Here is an 18,816-nt window from a genome sequence, read left to right as displayed (position 1 = left end):
GCTGCTCCCCTAATTCCACCCTCTGTCCCCGACCTTGGAGAAAAGAGACAAGCCATTGAAGAGCGAGCCCCTGAATCCCCACGTCGGCAAGGCGGCGGGCCAGCAACTGATGGTCGACCGTATCAAATGCAGCCGACAGATCGAGTAACAAAAGTGCCGCCACGCCGCCCCGATCCAGATGTCTATGGAGGTCGTCAGTAAGGGCACACAGTGCAGTCTCCGTTCCGTGCCCAGGTCAAAAGCCGGACTGGAATGGGTCGAGGATGGAAGTGTCATCTAGGAAACCCTGCAGCTGTGACGCCACCGCCCTCTCGATCAATTTGCCCAAATAGGGCAAATTGGACACCGGTCGATAGCTGGCCAATAAGTACGATCACAACATGGACTACATCTTGTTCTGAAAGTTTCATATGCAAAGTAGTTTCATTTAAAGATGCTTGCTGCAGAAGTTATTTTCAGTCATCGTTGATGTGTTCTGATAAATAAAGTCCTCAAAAGTCAAACAAGTCCATAAGATTCATTTTTATGCTTTGCTAAGATGAACATTTCCCACTGTATGGAAATATAGGAAAATCTAGGTGTAATGATTCAATTTTTGGTGTGTGTTTCTTTAAATGTTTAGTTTGACTGCAGTAATGTAAGGAGAGTAATAGCGGGAGACAAGTGTGATATGATTGGTAGATGACTGAGAGTGTTGGAGGAGAGATGTCTCTGAGGTTATTCTGTGTGTTTTAGAGAGACGAGAGTGTAGAGTTTTTGTGTGAGAGTCTGTATGATGGAGGAAGCAGTTGGAGTTTAGTTTAGCCTGTGTGGCTATGAGAGAGAAATTTCAGCCTGTGTGGATATATGAGCAAGAGAGTTCAGCCTGTGCGGCTATATATGAGAGAGATAAGCCTGTCAGAGTTGAGTTTTGGTGTATGAGAGACTGTGTGTGATGCCAAGCTTTGTCAGTTATATTTTCTTTCTTCAAAAACAGTTCAAAAATACCCGGAAACCTATTTTGTTCTTTTATAAATAAATCAATATTCATTTAAACTTATCCCAGAAATCAGAACAGTCCTTCCTCAGGGCCACATAGTCCCCTGAAGCGCCCAGACACTGGGTCATTCTACCAAAAGAAAGAGATTTGGAATTTTTAATTCCTAATGGCAGCAGAAATCTACTAAGTTCATGTACACAGAGTGTGGTTTAAAGGAGAAACAGTTTCCCCAATAAGCGAGGACACCACACTAGGCTTCTCTAAGTGCCACCTAAAGGCACTCTTCCAATGTGAATTCCATCTTAAAAATAGCATTGTGCCATCCACGTGTGGGTTCGAATCCCACCTTCATCGCCACTGTTAAATAGTGGGTTCCATGGGTGAACAGACCACAAGCCTAGTGATCAGTTCTACTTTATTAGTGATTTCAGCAAGCACAGGACAAGACTCCAGTGCCTCAGCTCTGTTAAATAGCATGCAGTTGCCACACCCAAACACACCCCACTCCCAGTGGTAGGCTGTTTACATAATGTTACTACTAGATTGGTTACTTTTAGAATCCTGGCAGGCTATTATTCTTTTGCTCCAAGGTCAGCCAGTCTCTGGGGTGATTCAGTCAGGAAGAATCCCAGTACTTGCTAGAAGAACCAGCAAGCTATCTAATCCAACAGCTGGTTTCTAACAGTGGCCCATTCTGCATCTAGCATCCACTCCCTTGTTTTACCAAACCCACACTGGAACAGAAAAGGATGCAGCTCACAACCATATTCAGATACCCTGGGCCCACACTGTGCTGACTGCAGAGTCACCCCTGAATGGCCATAAAACGGCCATAAATCTATGCAAACAGTACTATAAAACGGAGAGATCAAAGGAAGTGAAATTGGCATGCAGTGTGGAGGCTTCCATAAAATCCGACAATCAATGAAAATGAAAGTGGCATGCAACGTAGAGGGGAATTTCTGTTCTAGCGTGGGTTTGGTAAAACAGTGGAGCAAATGTTTGATGTAGAATGGGCCAGTATCTAAGCTGGGCATGGAGGCAACAGTCTGCCTATTGTTTGCCCTATCATCAACTGTTATCTAATATATTAGAGGTTTTATTTAATATATTTTATTTAATATATTAGATAAGTGAAGCTTTGAATAAATTTGAGTAAGCTTTGAGTGAAGGTATAATCATTCTCTGTTATCTGTCCTGAATCATTCCCATTATAATGTTATATGAAGGGGAGAAAATGTTTTCTTTAACTACTTTCTACATACCATGAATCATTTGATGAAGCCTAATTACTTATCACTGTCTTAATCATTCTGGGTCTCTTTTCTACAACTTCCCCAGAGCCATATCTTTACACAGTATTCCGACTGTTGGTGCTCCATAGATTTATATAAAGATATTATGACTCTGGCCTTAAACATTACTTTTTAAAATAATCCCTTGTGTGTAATTTGGTGCCTTTCCTCTGATTCACAGTGATCTAAAATTTTACCTTATGACCAAGTATCTTTTCAGGTCTCATCGGTATATGTAAGAAATTAGGCTTTTTATGCCCAATGGTGCTTCACTTGTAGCAGATACAATGCAGCAACACAGTAATACAGTTTACTAGATACTGCAAGTTTCAGTGCTGCATATACTGAACTTCAGCACAGATAAGCTGGCATGAAGCTTTGGTATAGCAATATAAAACCAAATATACTGGAGGTCTAGAACCTATTCTGTCATGTCTGTCTCTTTGTCTACCACATCTTTATTTTAGCTTAAATAGCTGGCTGATTCTTGTGAAGAGAGTGCTACAAATGTGAGTTCCAAAAACATCTCACACACCCCCATTATGTAAATGGAGACCACCCACATTATAGCTTTAATAAGTTTATCCCAAAATAAATACTAATGAATTTTTAAAATGTCAGTGTTTCTTGTCAGTAGATAGATTATGGTAGCTGATAGAATGCTATTCTTTTTCCTCTATGTATTTACTTATACTAAAGTCTGTAATCCACCGTTCTTTCAAAATCTGAAGAACATAGCAATTTGCATAGATAAAACATTGCAGAACATCTGAAAAATCGTCATAAGCCCATCAGTTGAAACTAACCATATGGAAATCTTTCAACTACAGCAAGCTAGACAGACAGACAGATAACTTGGAGAAATGAACGCAAAAATGTTTCTAAAGCGCAAGCCAGCATCATAATAGAAGGCAGTTGATGCAGTCAGCTTCTTGAGTTTATAAGTTGTATGAAAGCCATGATAAAAATATAAGTAGTAGGACTTTTACTTGGGGTATTCTCTTCTAGTCCTACCTTCATGTGTTACCTCAGTTTCCTTCTTTACAATGGAATAAAAGTGATCTACCTCTACTTGTGGGCAGTACACAATAATTGTAGATCTTCGTCGTGGTCTCTGTACAGCCCACACATGGGTTGGGTGCCTGCGCACAACCTCGATCAGAGAATATTCCAGAGCTTGCCTCGCGAGTCTTTTTAGCGGGCTCTCTTCCCGCCCTGGGGAGCAGGCACAGACTGCGCATGCCTGGAGTGGGGGAGAGAGCTGCCTCCCATTCAGTTCCTTTGATTGCTACTGGTAAGTCCCATCAACAAAGGTAAGTGATCAGGAGATGCCAGCAGTGGGGAAGGCTGGGTGGGACACAATCCTTTGGTCTTTTCCTAATGTTAGTCTTTCACGCTGGATCTCTTCTTCTCTTTAATTCTTACTGTTTCGTATTTGATCGTGGAATTCTCTGGCATTATCGACGTCTCACATAAGTATAATAGTGGAATAGTAATCATGGTCTTCTTTCAAATGGGGTCATAGCACCTAACAGACATAATGCCTGATTGAACCACATGAGTTTAAAAGCTAGCACATGCTTATCTTGAATAGGGAGCTGTAAATGTACTTGCGATTAATGAATGAGGTTAGCTACATGAATGTGTGCTATGGTTTATCAATGTACTGTTTGAACTTCAATAATTTTTATGACATTAAAAAAAAAAAGACTCCTGAGGCAAGCTCTGGAATATTCTCCGATCAAGGTCATGCGCAGGCGCCCAACCCATGTGTGGTACTGCACAGATGACCACTCAAAGATAATCAGTTACAGGTAAGCAACCTGTTTTTCCGGTTTGAGGCCTAGCATTTAGGAGGGGTGTGCACATCAAAAACTTTTGGATTAATTTTGGATCCAGATTTCAGGAAGGCAAGTTTTTTGTTATCTTGAATTTTTTTTTTTTTGGTATCCTGAAAATTCAGGACCATTTTAGCAATCCTCCCTCACCCATTCTCTATTAGGAAATTATGGAACCATTATTGCCTGTGGATTGTAGAGAGGCCATGTCTACCGCCATAGGAAATAATGGGTCTAATGGGTGGTAGACCTAACTTTTAAGTCCATGTTGTCCAAATGAGCTGTTAGTTGGGGGAGGGTCCTCCAGTCCCTTTAAATTTTTAAGTGCCATTATTATTGAGGGAGTTATTCTCATAAAAATAATTGTCCTTTAATATATAGAGGGAGGAAGACACCACCAAAACACATCTGAAAATAAACACTCCCAAGATAAATGTTTGTTACTCTTGGAATTTGGGGGTGCTTTGGGACATTTCAGACATCCCTGAGCTGATTCCGAACAGCTAATTTCTGGTTTATTTCTGGCTCAAGTATATCCAAGTGCACGCTTCTAAGCCTATTTAATCCATAGCATTTGATCTCTCTGTGAAGTACAGTGCCTTCTTTTTAAGATAAGATGTGAACAGTGGAAACTTTAGTACCTACACTTTTTGTAGTACAATAAAGACAACAACTGGAGCAGGGTGATCTTTTATGGAAAAATGCTTGGGGAATGGGTGAAGAATGCCAGTCTTCTACTTTAAATTGCAGTCAGCATAGTTGAGTTTTGAAAAAGAAAACTGTCAGGGATAAACTACATGCAGCTGAGTGTGTCTTTTAGTTTGGCCCTTGGTGTATCTTCCCATAATGTTGTTTCAGCTTCCTTTCAGTGCCAGCATAATTTGATGTCTGGTGCTTCAGTCATCTGAGCCTCATCCAAGTAATTTCTTTACTGGTGCAGCATGTGCTAGGATCATGCTGTTCTATAGCTGTTTCCCATTATTTATGTAAAAATGTAATTCAAAGAATGGTTTAACAACACTCTGCTTATGACCCCAGAAGACATTAAATGGGGAAAATATTTGGAAAAACAAAAACTTGGGGTAGAGATGGCAGGGTATTATAGCTTATTAGATACAATTCCAAGTAGTTATTCAGAGTGAGGCAATTTTTAAATCTATTTCTCTTGTTTATTTTTGTATACTATTACGCACTTATCTAGTTGATTTAACAATTTTTGTTGACTTAACTAGCTCTTGGGTTTAATTTTTCACTTTTTAGAAATTATTTATGTTCCTAACAATTTTATTCCTTAATGGATTATATAATTATGCACTACATACCTGAGCCACAATAGAAACTCTCTGTTTGAATTAGTATTTCTGATTTGATTTAAGTTTCATATCAAAATTTAAAAAGATAAACTGCAAAGGCACAGTTAGGTGTGCAACACTGATCTTTAAAGAATTATACTTTAGAGCAAGACGATGCCACTTTTTAAGCTATTTTTTCTTTCTAGCAAGGTTGATATAGTCAGGTGGTGTCTATATCCACAGTTAGGACTGCTTTAAAAAACACATGTAAAGGACAAAGGGGGGCACTTGGGGGTGTAAGCAAAATAAGGCAAAACAGGGTATGTGTTAGATGAAAATACTAAGTACAGTATTATAGTTACAGTTTAAAATTTTTAGTAGCTAAGTTCAGTTTGTGACAGTGTTATCTTAATTTTCCCCAAACACTATGGAGCCATAAATGACAGAAAGAATAAGGTATTTGTATGGACACAACATGTTGCGGTTGAACATGTATCACTTTCCATTAAAATGGGTTCTGATTTCTCACAAGACAATTATAATTGATTCTGGGGGAAAATTTAGTCCAAGTTCTTGGAAATTCCTAGTTTATGTGAAGCAGCCAATTAATTAGCACTTCTAAAACTATGCAAAGCTTTTTGTGTTCAAGCAAACTGCCTGTCCTACATTCTTTGAATTATAGACATTTAGGTTAACTCTTAAAAAAAATGAACACATTTTCCAGACATTCTGGCATAAAAAGGTTCATGGCTGGGTTTATACATCATAATATTTTCCAGAAACACATGGCAAGTCTAACAGTCTCTTTTCCTTCTGGATTATAGATATAAATGAATGTGAAAGCAGCCCTTGTGTCAATAGTGCCTGCAGGAACAATCTTGGTTCTTTCATCTGTGAATGTTCATCTGGCAGTAAACTAGACACCACAGGCTTGATCTGTATTGGTAAGTCTATTGGTTTTTCATTTTTAAAAAATGAACACAGTTGACTATCATGGTTAGTTAAATGAAGAAGGAATTATATGAATGTAAATATTACTCCCTACGAGGAGCATCTGGCTTAGTGACAAGATTGATCAGATCCAGATGGATCTATCTTTTTCCTAAAAGAGTCTAGGAACATATGCCATTGGGTCTATCAAGCTGTATAACAGAAGGAACAAAATCTTTCTAACAGTATTTCATGGAAAAAGCAAAATCCAAAGTTGTCATTTAATTCATTTCCCCCAAAAAATATGTAGTGTAGCCTAGTTTAGCTGGAAAGTAGAATTTATAGGTTGACTTAAACAGATCCTAAAAGATATTTATATGGTTCATGGTAGAAAAAGAAAATACATTTTCACACAACGTATAGTTAACTTCTCAAATGGGATGTGCAGAAAACCAGTATTTTTCAGGTTTGGGTATACTGAACCCAAAAAATATTGGTATCTCCTGATAGTCCCAAATCCCAATACTGGTATGGTATTCAAATTCAGGAAATATTCAGGAAGCCCAAAATTTTTCATTTCCATTATACCCTAAGGGGACCATTATAGACAATGGTCTCCATAGGGTATAATGGAGAATAGATCTGGGGGTATCTGAGACTCTGAGGGAGTGTTTTTGAGGTACAGGCACTGCTGGTACCTCTCCTCAAAAAAAACCCCGAACGTAGAAAGGATTGGACCAGGTGGTCTAATTCTCTGGGCCCCCAAAGAAGGTGCCTCCATCCTCTGTTGATTTAACTCTCTTTTTCTGACATTTTATTTATATTTATTTATTTATTATCAAATTTATACGGCTTTGGGCAGCTTACATAAGAGAATAAAAACACACAAGTAAGCAATTTAAATAATGCTAAAATTTATTTATTTATTTATTTATTTAATTCGATTTGTATCCCACCCTCCCTGCCAAGGCAGGCTCAGGGCGGCTTACAATAAGTTAAAAAATATTTAAATATAGATGCATTGACACAATGCAACATCATAAAAACTCATAAACATGACAGGTCACAAAAACCATATAAAACCATAATTAAAAGGTACTAACATTAATAATACTAGTTATTAGATGATTAACTGATGGCGGTCAACCTTCAGTATTCCATCCTAGCAGTCAGCCCATAGATCTAGCCTTTGTGCAGCCAGCACAGGCTGTTCCTGATGTTTTCAGGGAACAGGGTCTTCTATCGGGGGGTGACTCCTAATTGAAGGCCTAGTGGAAGAACTCCATCTTGCAGGCCCTGCAGAACTGCATGAGGTCCCGCAGGGCCCTGATCTCTTCTGGGAGCTCATTCCACCAGAGAGGAGCTGCCACTGAGAAAGCCCTGGCCCTGGTTGTAGCCACAAACACAGGGGAAACACAGCAAGGTTGAGCAAATGTAGAAAAATACCATGTTAGAACAAAAAACAGAATACTATTATGCTACTATATCTTCATATATTAATATAAATAATATACTTGAATACAATAGAGACCCTAGTGTATCATATTTATTATACTACAAAACCTAAAGAACATTATAGCAGAAAAGTCTACAGCTACAAAGACAGGTTTCAGTGCTGTAGACTATCTTGCTTCTGATGAGAGACTGATGAGAGATGCAGCAGTCGTCAATGATGAAAAATGCAGCAGGCTGTTATGCTTTCCAAAAAGAGATACAGCAAGCATCAAAGCGACACGCCTCCCAGGCAAAAATTGCGTGTTTCAAGAGAGTCTTCTTCAGGCAAAATTATTTTTCCTGGAACTAAATTACAAACACAATACAACACAATATACTATTACACAGTAACCAGGAAAAAAAGAGCTGGCTTGCTGTACTGACCCAAAGCCCATTAAAAGCCTGGCTGCAGCATTTTGCACAAGCTGTAGCTTCTGGATTTATATGGTCCCTTGATCATGCTCTTTGTGTGTGTTTTTTTAAACTTCTACCTAAAGTAATTGCATGATGGGGGAAAGCTACGGTTCAGTGGCAGAGCATCTGGTTGGCATGCAGAAGCTCCCAGATTTAATCCCCAGCATCTCCAGTTAAGGATTAGGTAGCAGGTGATGTAAAAGACTTCTGCTTCAAACTCTGGAGAGCTGCTGCCAGTCTGAGTAGACAATACTGACTTGGACCAAAGGTCGGATTCAGTATACGGCAGCTTCATAGGTTCATGTGTTCATGAGGATGTACTCATAAGTATCTGAAGAAATGGAGTCTAGTCCTTGCAAGGTTATGCTGAAATCTTGGAAGTGCTACTAGAGTCCTGGTTATTTTTGCCACAAGGAAGTAACATAGCTCCCCCTCTGGAATTATTACCTTTTATCCCTTTGTGTCTCCCTCCTCTTCTCCTCTTTCAGAACCTCAAATATAGTTCTGGCAGCATCAGGTGCCAGAAACCCTGGGAAATGTATTTATATACATGCAGATGTATATGTTACTACAACAGGATTTTTGTCACTAAGGGGAGAGGGGAGGTTTTTCTGTCTTCTGGTGTCTGTCTTCTAGTACTGCAGCCACAGCTTTCACAGGCAAGTGGGGTGAGGGAGCAGTCAGGATGGAGATGAGAAGAAAGAGAGACAGAGAAGAGGATGAGCTCTTTTCTCATTTAGATTACAGTATGAGCTGGAAAAGAATTCAGGGTAATATGCTTGCTTTAGCATGGAAGGCAAACATTACAAGCCAACTGGATTTGTATTCCATAAGTAGGGAATACAAACTTTGGAGGCTACACTATTCTGAATAAAGCACCTGCCTCCTTCCTTATATGAAAAAGTGTGGAATGAGATGTATTATTCCACAGATCAATTAAGACCTTGGTTTATTTTAATTCCCTATAGATAGTCTGAAAGGAACATGTTGGCTAAATATCCAAGACAATCGTTGTGAAGTTAACATCAATGGAGCTACTCTGAAATCTGAATGCTGTGCTACATTGGGAGCTGCTTGGGGTAGTCCTTGTGAACTTTGTGAATCAGGTATGATTTTTACACTGTAAAGTTTTCTAGCTATGTGGAACATGCCAGAAATATGTGGGTGATATAATTACACCTTCTTTCATTCATCAGTGTAGTTACAGTGGAGCAATATCTGATTAGCACAATAATATTACAGTAAAGGCTTTGTAACCCAGCACTTGATTATCCAGAATGCTAATTTAGTCAGCATCATCCTTCCACCGTATTCCTGCCCCTACTCCTGTTTCTCCAGCTGGCCAGCTTGATTCCTCCAGCATTGCTGGGCTTCTGACAGCTGGTGCTGCCATCTGGTGTCACCCTCAGCTGCCTCCTTCCCCTCAAGGTCTGCCGGAGGACTCCCAAGCAGTTGGCCCACTTGTTTGCCAGCTGCATATGAGGGCTGTCTGGTGGTGGTGGTGGTGTGTGCGTGTGTGTGTGTGTGTGTGTGTGTGTGTGAAGAAGCTAGGCTGGCATGGGGGCTATTGCCATGGCATTTCCAATAGGGTGGGGTTTGGTTGCACCAGATTTCTCTGGGTAGGGCAGAAGGCAAAGCAATAAGCTTGAGTATCCAGCACCTTTGGTTCACCAGAAATCCTTGTTCCTTGTAAGAGCTGGTTAATAAAGATTTTACTGTACTTTTAAACTAAATACACGCATTCCTTAACCCAAACATTTTTAATTAGTTTGTAAAATTATAATCTAGGATTCTCTATGTAACTGTATATGTTGCAGTCACAGAGAAACGAAAATGTATTTTCTTTCCTGTTAACAATTCTGTTTCCCAATTGTATGCAAACTCTTTATTTCTATACTCATGTTCTTCCTAATTACAGGGTATGACATCCATTTTATTTTTTATTATTTTGTAATGGGTACAGTAATCTTTGAAATACAATGACACAAGTCTTCATAACCAAGAGAAGACACTGCCCTTAATACTGCTTTGTTTAGCATTGAAAATACTCGAATAATGTTCTCTAACTCCCTCCCTGCCCTGCCCAGGATAGTGTAGATTAGCCTGATCTCATCAGATCTCAGAAGCTAGGCTCTGGCTAGTAAAGGGATGGGAGACCTCCAAGGAGTACCATAGTCATGATGCAGAGGCAAGAAATGGCAAACCACCTCTGAACGTCTCTTACCTTGAAGACCCAACCAATGTCACCATAAGTCAGCTGTGACTTCACAGCACTTTCCACCAACAACTCCCTCCCCATTCTTTCATAAAACTGATTTTGTTTATCCAGTCCTAGTATTTATTGATAACTATTGCACCGTCCGGCTTCAAATATATGAAGAAACATGTTAGTTCACAGGGGCAAAGCAAATGGAAAACATATGTGTCAACAATTTTATGTACTGTTTTGTTACTAAGATAATAAAGCTCAGGGATTTTTTTTTTAAGAGATGCTGGAACTCTCAAGAGGTAAATGATGTTTTCAATCTGTATACTGAGAACTCATGAACTTTTAAACATTTTAAAAAGAATTTTGTCAAAGAGGTTCTGGAACTCTGTTCCAGCACATTCTCCCAGAAGAAAATACTTGATAAAACCTATTTCTATTCAGACAGTCATATGTAACATGAAGAATAAAGGAGAAAACTCTTTTGGCTCAGGAAAAGTGGTTGCTAAATTTGAAACTGAAATTAAAACAACGCAAACCCATCAAATCAACGGATCCTTTTTGCACAGACATGTCCAAGGATTTCCTTGTGAAACTGGTGGTCACTGCTGTCAGTTTTAATCAACTGTTATGGAACAGAGGAGAAGGACATGCCTAGATTTATTCCCCTCCCCCCACTTCTTATGCAGATAATTGCACTTAGCAAAGTTGACATTTGACTGCCTTTTTGATGGCTCTGTGCTCGGTCCAGATCTAGCAAGGGGACACTGTTTATACCCTGGGTTGTTGGAAAGAATTTTAAAAGTATACATAACATCATGTCTATTCACATATCACTCTTCCTGGGAAATGGCATAATTTTTTGTGATGGCAGAGAGATGATAGTCTTTATTTGTGTGTCTATCTATAACTCCAGAATTGCTTCCTGTTTTTAAAAAGAAGGCTTATGCCTATTTGATCATAGTTTTACTATGTGAAAAAAATGACTAAAAAGAAGGGGGGCTTTTCTTCAATATGTAAAGGGAAACCTCTATAGAATTAAATGAATATGTTCTAAGTAAGGACAACTGTTCCGTGTTTAGGTTTAGAATTAAAAATGAGCCGAGTACTTATTTGGACATACCATATTTCTATTTTCTTAAAATTGCTGTTGTGCTGAAATTATTGTATTGTGATCCAGTTTAGCATTTGTTGAAGGACAAATCTGAGGATTTTGTGGGTGGGAGAGAGAAGTGAACTTCAGTTTACTCAGTCTGGTCCTAGGGTTCCCAAGTCCGAGCGGCGCTGGAGCGGGGGACTCCAGCGCCGCTTCGGGAGTGCACGCAAAGCGCGCGCCCCCCGCAACCACGTCACTCGGAAGTGACGCGACCATGCCGGGCATGCTGGGGGTGGGGCCACAACCATCCAAGGGGAAACCATAGAGTTTTCCCTCAGATGACTGTGGCCCCGCCCCCAGCGTGCCCAGCGTGGTCGCGTCACTTCCGGGTGATGTGCACGTCGCGTGCTTTGGGGGTGGGGTTCCCCCTGGGGCCCAATCCACCGGCAGCGGGGAACGGGCCTCTGGGGCGGGAACTTGGCAAGCCTATCTGGTCCCCACATCCACTCACTCATCCTCCCCAATTTCTCTCCATGAAATAGACACCAAGAGTAACTTCATACTGTAAACTCTGTATTATCACTTTTTGAAATAAGTGTTGTTTCATTACTTTTCTGAAGACACAGCATGCCCAAGAGGATTTGCCAGAGTTAAAGGTGTTTCCTGTGAAGGTAAGTTTGTTTTTTGCTTCAAAGTATAAAAAGCTGATGTTCTGGATCTCCCATGTTAGACATTTAAGCTAAATTTTTATCTGATCCTCATCATAGAAAGCTCTGTAAGAACTAGAAAGGACCCTGAAGCAGAATTTTTAATACAGTGGTGGTGGTTTTCCCGTTATTAAAATATATTTTTGGTTAGGCAACTCCTCCTAAATCCTTACTGGTTTCATTTAATACAGCTTGAAGTTATTTGCTTTAACTTCAAGAATCACATGAGAATCCTAGTTTCATCTGTTACCTAGAGAAGACACAGAAGAAGATAACATAAGCTGTCCCATGTCCAACAATAGTAAAGTTCTGGTATGCGCACATTGTTTTTTATTTTGGCGATATAAACAGAGAGCAATGCTTTCCTATTTCTTTGAAATATTTGTTTAAGTATCTGCAGTGTTATCTTCAAGTTTCCCCTTAGATTCTTTCAAAGATAAATATGCCATGTCTTACCAAATGTCACAGACAACTGCCTAAATACTGATAAGAACAAAAAAGCCTGTGATATTATTTAATCAAATAACCATGTCTCCAAGGTTCCCTCTAAGCTGAGTTATTGTGAGCTAGCTCACAGTTTTTTAGCCTCCAGCTCACACATTTTTGTCTTGGCTCAGGAAGGATGGCTCCAGGGCAACCTAATTTATGCAGAAGCCAAATTGCTCACTCACAACTTTAATGCCAGTAGCTCACGAAGTAGAATTTTTGCTCAGAAGACTCCACAGCTTAGAGGGAGCATTGCATGTCTCCCTATAATATTAAATCCATATAAAAATTAAACCCTAATAATGTGCTGAATATTTTATACTTTCATTATTTGCTTTAACTTTGGTACAGTTAATATAGCTGAACAAATTACCTCCCCCATATTAAATGTTTGTGTTGGTTTGATACTGTTGGTTTGAAGCTTTCCCCCATCTGCAACCTTTTCTTAGTCCAGTCTTCTTTTGCCTTCATTTACCTGGGTTTCATTTGACATCACTATAATTTAATACGATCAGCTGTGGCAGCTCATTTGATTTTTATGGATAATGTTGTTATGTCATCGAGAAATCAATGACCCACAGTCAATGAGATCAAATGGCAGTGAAGGAAAAATAAGGGCAAAGAAGAAAAAAGGTAAATAGATTGAGAAAGGCAGCCTGGAGAGCAAGAGTCCAACAGCCTGTAACGAATGCAAGTAGATTCATGTAAGAAATGCTTAAAACAGGAATTACTTTTCAACATTGACTGAACATGAATTTGGTTGAGTTCTTTTTCCCTACCCAAAAAAAGTTTATCTGAGTATAGATAATTATCTAAAACATTCTATCCCTTACCAACAACTAACACCCTTACTTTAAAAATTCCTCTGTATCTTAATATTAGCAGCAGCAGTTGACTGAATCCTACCTAACCTTCATCAACAGCCCTGACTTAAACAGTTTGACCTGTACAGAAAGTTTTCAGTTTAAGAGAAAATCTCTATTGATATTTTCTTATCGTGTTAAAAATCATATATCAAAAATCTCAGTGATGTGCACTTTGAAAGTATTCCTGGAGAGAAATCATAATTGCAGTAGAAAATTAATGGTTTCTGTAAAAGTCTTTTTAACCCATTGTCATAGCTTGTTTACTACCCTTATTTTCATTTTTCTCCCTTTTATAGTCTTTTAGTATTTTAAAAATATGGTTTCTAAAGAATCACTGGTGTGGATCCTACTTGAGAATGTAATTACGTATGTGGGCAATGGTCTTTTCCACCCTCCTCCTCAGCCATTTCAGACCTCGAAAACATTGATACTGAAGGTCTGACAATTAACGTGGACAAAAAGTTAAGCACCTTTAACGTGGGAAGCCACACTGTAAACTACTTCCACTCCTACACTAACAGAATTTCTGCTGGCAGAAAAGGAAGAGGAGAATATTTTCAACTTGGTTTCCCCTCCTTGGTACAGCTTCTGGGCCCCAGGGTTTTTTGTTCATGTGAATCATGCATCCTCCGGCAGCAGCACTTTGGAGTCCACAGGAAGCTGATGAGAAGGCGAATGCTGGAAAAGTCCATACATGCACACTCCATGGGATCCAAGCCATTAATTTGGTCTTACATTTTAAAAAGCAACTACAAATAAAGAGAGATGTGATAAATGATCTTTGAGCTGCACGATTTGATCTCATCCAGCAGGGCAATTGTTATTTCTTATATTACTTTAGCCATTGGTCTATGTTGGACAATTTGACTCTGTAAATCAAGATATTATTTCTTTCATAACATATTAAATATTCACTATAGAGTGTGCCTGTCTTGTAAAATAAGGATAGACTGTAATCTGATATCTGTTTGTCACATGAGATGTAAACGAGTGTGAAGTGTTCCCTGGTGTGTGTCCCAACGGACGGTGTGTGAACAGCAGAGGATCTTTTCACTGTGAGTGTCCAGATGGCCTGACTTTGGATGGAACGGGCAGATTGTGCTTAGGTGAGTAAGACATCCCACAGTTTTAGTTTTATGTTTGATTTTGTGCCAATTCACACAGGAATTATATGCCTTGAATATTTATCTCATTCCTTCTGGTTAAAACAAAAATCCTCTATTCAGTTGTTCTTGCTTATTTGAAATGAACATGGAACTCTTTATTTTTCAACCATTTTGTTCCCCTGTGCTGTAATTTTCTTGTTGAAGTAGCACATATTTCAATGTCATCTTTGTGTGTATTTTGTGTAAATGGTAATGTATATATTAAATAAAATTGAAATAATTTAACAGATTGAGAACACCAATAATAAAAATAGGTAGAACGAAAAGTCTCACAATGGCAGAATATATTAAAAAAATTTAAAGAGCATATTTGTGCCAAGTGTTGAAGCTCCTATAGTGACCCTCAGTTCTGACAGCTACTTTGAGCTTGGAAACCCACTGCTGTTATACCACCCACTTATCCTTTGTTTTCCTTGCCAGAGAAAACTACTAAATGACCACCCTGGCTATTTTCCTTATTTTATGCAACAGCTGTTAATTTTTACCTGCTGTTGGGAGAGGAAAAAGCAGGAAAGACCCTTTAAGTCCTAAGTGGTGTTAGGCCAAGAGGAAAAAGTGGATGAAAGGAGACATTAGCCCAGTTCACTCATTACAGTAAAGGCATGTGCCTTTGTAAGAAAGAGCCAACACATTTACAAATGAACATTGTATTAAACTATATGTTGTCGAAGGCTTTCATGGCCGGAGTTCATTAGTTGCTGTAGATTTTCCGGGTTGTGTGGCCGTGGTCTTGGCATTGTAGAACCTGACATTTCGCCAGTAACTGGGACTGGCATCCGCAGAGGTATAACACAGAAAGATGGAGTACTCTGTGTCAAGGTGAGAAGAAAATGGTAGGCAGGTAATTTATATCTACTCCAGAAGGTGGGGTAGGGTTGAGTCATTATCTTGTAGGAGTTCCCCAGGCTATGAACATGCTAATGGAGGAGCTTTCCTGAGGAAGTTCTTTTGTATATGGATTGTTTCCTGAGGAGGTTTCCTGTTTCCTGAGGAGGTTCTTTTGTATGTGGATTGGCTTTTGAAATTTTAATCTTATCTGTAGTGCTGTTGTCAGATGTAGAGCTTTTTGTGTTTTTCAGGACAGGAAACCATGCCCTATTTATTGGGGAATCCAAATAACTACCTTCTCCAAACCCGTGGGACACAATGGCTTTGCCTATGAGCTGCCTTCATGCTGTCTTTTGACTGCCAAAAGCGGTGCACATGCTGAAGGGAAAGATCTATATGCTCTTTCCGAGGATTCTGAGCTATCAGCGCCAGAAAGGGAAGAAGGCGAACTATCAGTGGAGGAGGAGGAGGCAGCAGTACCAGTCATTCAATCTAGACTTTTTCCACAGGAACTCTACACAAAATTGTTGTCTAAAGTGATTAAAACACTAGAGCTAACCTACATTCCTAAAGTTCAGGAAGACAAAGAGTATCCAGGTTTCCCTGTGGGGTCTACCAAAGCCATCCCCAAAACCACTACTAAAAGAGCAGGGGTGCCGCTCCCTGCAGCCTTTTACAACACCATCATGGCAGAGTGGGAACACCCAGCCAATCCAAAGTCTGGGACCTCGATGTATAATAAACTATACTCTCTTATTCCAGAAGCTACAAAGAAGATCAAGCTCCGAATAGTAGATGATCCGATTAACTCCTTAGCGTCTACATCTTTACTTCCCATGGATGCTGATGAACTTCCAAAAGACAACTGCGACAAGAGAGTAGAAAAGGCCTTACGCAGGGATTTTGAGGCATCGGCCACCTCCCTTAGAGCGTCAGCTACGGGATCACTGTTTGCCAGAGCAGCATACACGTGGGTGTCAGAGTTAACCACAGTGGACAGTGACATCCCAAAGAGCCTCAAGGATGAACTAAAAAAGATAGCTCTGGCTACAGCTTTCGCAGCAGACGCCTCACTGGACATTGTGCAATTCACAGCATGGGCTATGGCATGCCACGTAACTGCCAGGAGAAATACCTGGTTGAGACACTGGGATGCAGATCCAGCGGCAAGAGCCAAGGTGGCAGCGGTACCGTTTAAGGGAGTCAAACTCTTTGGAGCTGGCTTGGATCGCTACTTGGTTGAAGACAAGGACAAGAAGCGGGTGCTACCATCAAAGAAGAAGGATATGAAGTGCAGAAGAAGACCTCAATCCTTTCGAGATTCTCAACGTGATGATAGACAGCAGGCTAATAGAAGCTTCAAAGGAAAATGGCAAAACAAGCCTAGGGACAACAGACCACACACCTTCACAGGAAAATCAGGGCAAGGCGCAAAAGGCCCCAAGAAGGGACCATTGGCATGACTATGCCAAGACATTGGAAGGGGTAGGTGCCAGGCTACAACTCTTTTCCAGACAGTGTCACCAGACTGTTTCAGACAGATGGGTACTGGAGATGGTGACCCATGTATACGCACTAGAGTTCGAGAAATTTCCAAAGCAACGTTTCTTGAAAATCCCAAGGAAAAAATGGCCAGAAAAACAGGTCGATGACACAGGCCATTCAGCATCTCCTGGGAATTGGAGTGATAGAGATGGTACCCAAGACAGAGAAGTTGGAAGGAGTTTACTCCATTTTCTTTACAGTCTCCAAGAAGAATGGGGACACCAGGGCCATTTTGGACTTGAAGTGGCTCAACAAGCATATCTGAACACAAAAGTTCAAAATGGAGACACTGAGGTCCATTCTCGTTGATCCTAAAAAAACAGGATCATGAAACTGCGGGGGAAATAGGGCAAAGCCGCGGGTCAAAATCAGCCGCACGGCTTCGGGTGTGAAATTGACCAATAGAACCGGGGCAAACAGCGGCGCAACAACGAGGCAGCTTTAGTGCGAAATCAGCCTACTTCTTTTTAAATAGGCTTCAAGTGCATTTAATATAGGAATAAAGGATTTTATCCTAAACATATCTCTTGAAGAAAGTGCAGCTAAGGCATCAGGTGCACTTCTGTCATTTCTTTGCCATTCCCTTACGATTTGTCTCCTTGTTTTGTAGTTTACATTTGGCAAGGTGTCTTTCACTTGTTTCTCAAGCTCATCAAAATCTTCTCTAATTTTCCTTTAAAAATCCAGACGTGAACTGTAGAAACTTGCACAAGAACTCAATAACAGGTCTGATTTCTGAAGGGCTTTGCTGACCTTGTGAAAATGACCCAGCACACGGGTGCAAAAATGCAGCATAAACACAAATTCCAGTTCTTCCATTTTCTGCAAAAGATTGTTAGCTTGAAGCTTGGTCTCCCCCTTCCCATTAACATCAGAATATGAATGACTGAGGGCATCAGTGATAGCACTGTAACTTTCCAAAACAGCTTCTGTGGCATTTGCGTGTGCGTCCCACCTAGTGTCTGACAAATATTTAGGCACTTTAGACTGAGGTGGTAAAAATGATTTTAGAACTGCCCATCTCTTTGTGGAGGATGAAAAGAAGGTATAAATTTCATTCATAATGCCAAAACAGTTCACTGCATCAAGGCAGCAATCCACAGCTGAGGCTTCCGGTCGTGCCAAGATGGCGAATTAAAGCACCCCCGCGATTCTCCGGGGGTGGTCGGCGGCTCTTTACTTTAGACAGTTTGGGCAGTTTATAGCCCAAAGCAACGCTCCCCAGAGAGGGGGGGTGTCCGGCAGGCAGCTGTGCCCAAGCGGGAGTAAGAGATTGGCCTGATCAAGTTTCGGAAGAAGCTTGTTTAGGCTTTGATGATTTTTTGTTGTATACTGTTGTACTTACCAGCCATGTTTCCAGCGTTGTCATAAGACTGCCCTCGGCATTTTCTAAAGTTAATTTCAAGCTCAGTAGTGAAATAGTTGAACACTAAAGGCCCCGGTGGGTCTGGTGTGGGAGCAGACCGAAGTTCCACAGGACAGCCAGGCAGAAGGTACCAGGTAATCACTCACAGTACAGGTGCAAGGCAGGAGAGTGGTCAAAAGGCAGTCCAAGGGTCAAGTATCCAGAAAGGGAAGTCATCAGTCAGTCCAAGAGTCAGGGGTGCAGAAGTCAGGTGGTCCAGTGTTCAGTCCAGGTTCAGAGTAACAGAGGTTCCAGTCAGCAAGTCAGGA

The 18,816-nt window shown here is 40.4% G+C and overlaps 1 protein-coding gene across 1 annotated transcript in view; it reads left to right on the top strand.

Annotated features, from left to right (window-relative positions):
• The window catches only part of FBN2 (fibrillin 2), a 255,889-nt gene that overhangs the window by 143,435 nt on the left and 93,638 nt on the right, over positions 1-18,816 (top strand). Inside the window, exons 20-23 of the mRNA XM_015405784.1 lie at positions 6,229-6,348; positions 9,211-9,348; positions 12,165-12,215; positions 14,584-14,709. Of these exons, the coding sequence (XP_015261270.1) occupies positions 6,229-6,348; positions 9,211-9,348; positions 12,165-12,215; positions 14,584-14,709 (435 nt within the window). The remainder of the gene's footprint in view (positions 1-6,228; positions 6,349-9,210; positions 9,349-12,164; positions 12,216-14,583; positions 14,710-18,816) is intronic.

Source organism: Gekko japonicus, unplaced genomic scaffold (assembly GCF_001447785.1).
Source record: "Gekko japonicus isolate JY-2015 unplaced genomic scaffold, Gekko_japonicus_V1.1 scaffold126, whole genome shotgun sequence".
Lineage (NCBI taxonomy): Eukaryota > Metazoa > Chordata > Lepidosauria > Squamata > Gekkonidae > Gekko > Gekko japonicus.
The sequence above is the reverse complement of the archived record's forward strand: the minus strand, read 5'-3'. Positions and strand labels throughout refer to the sequence as shown.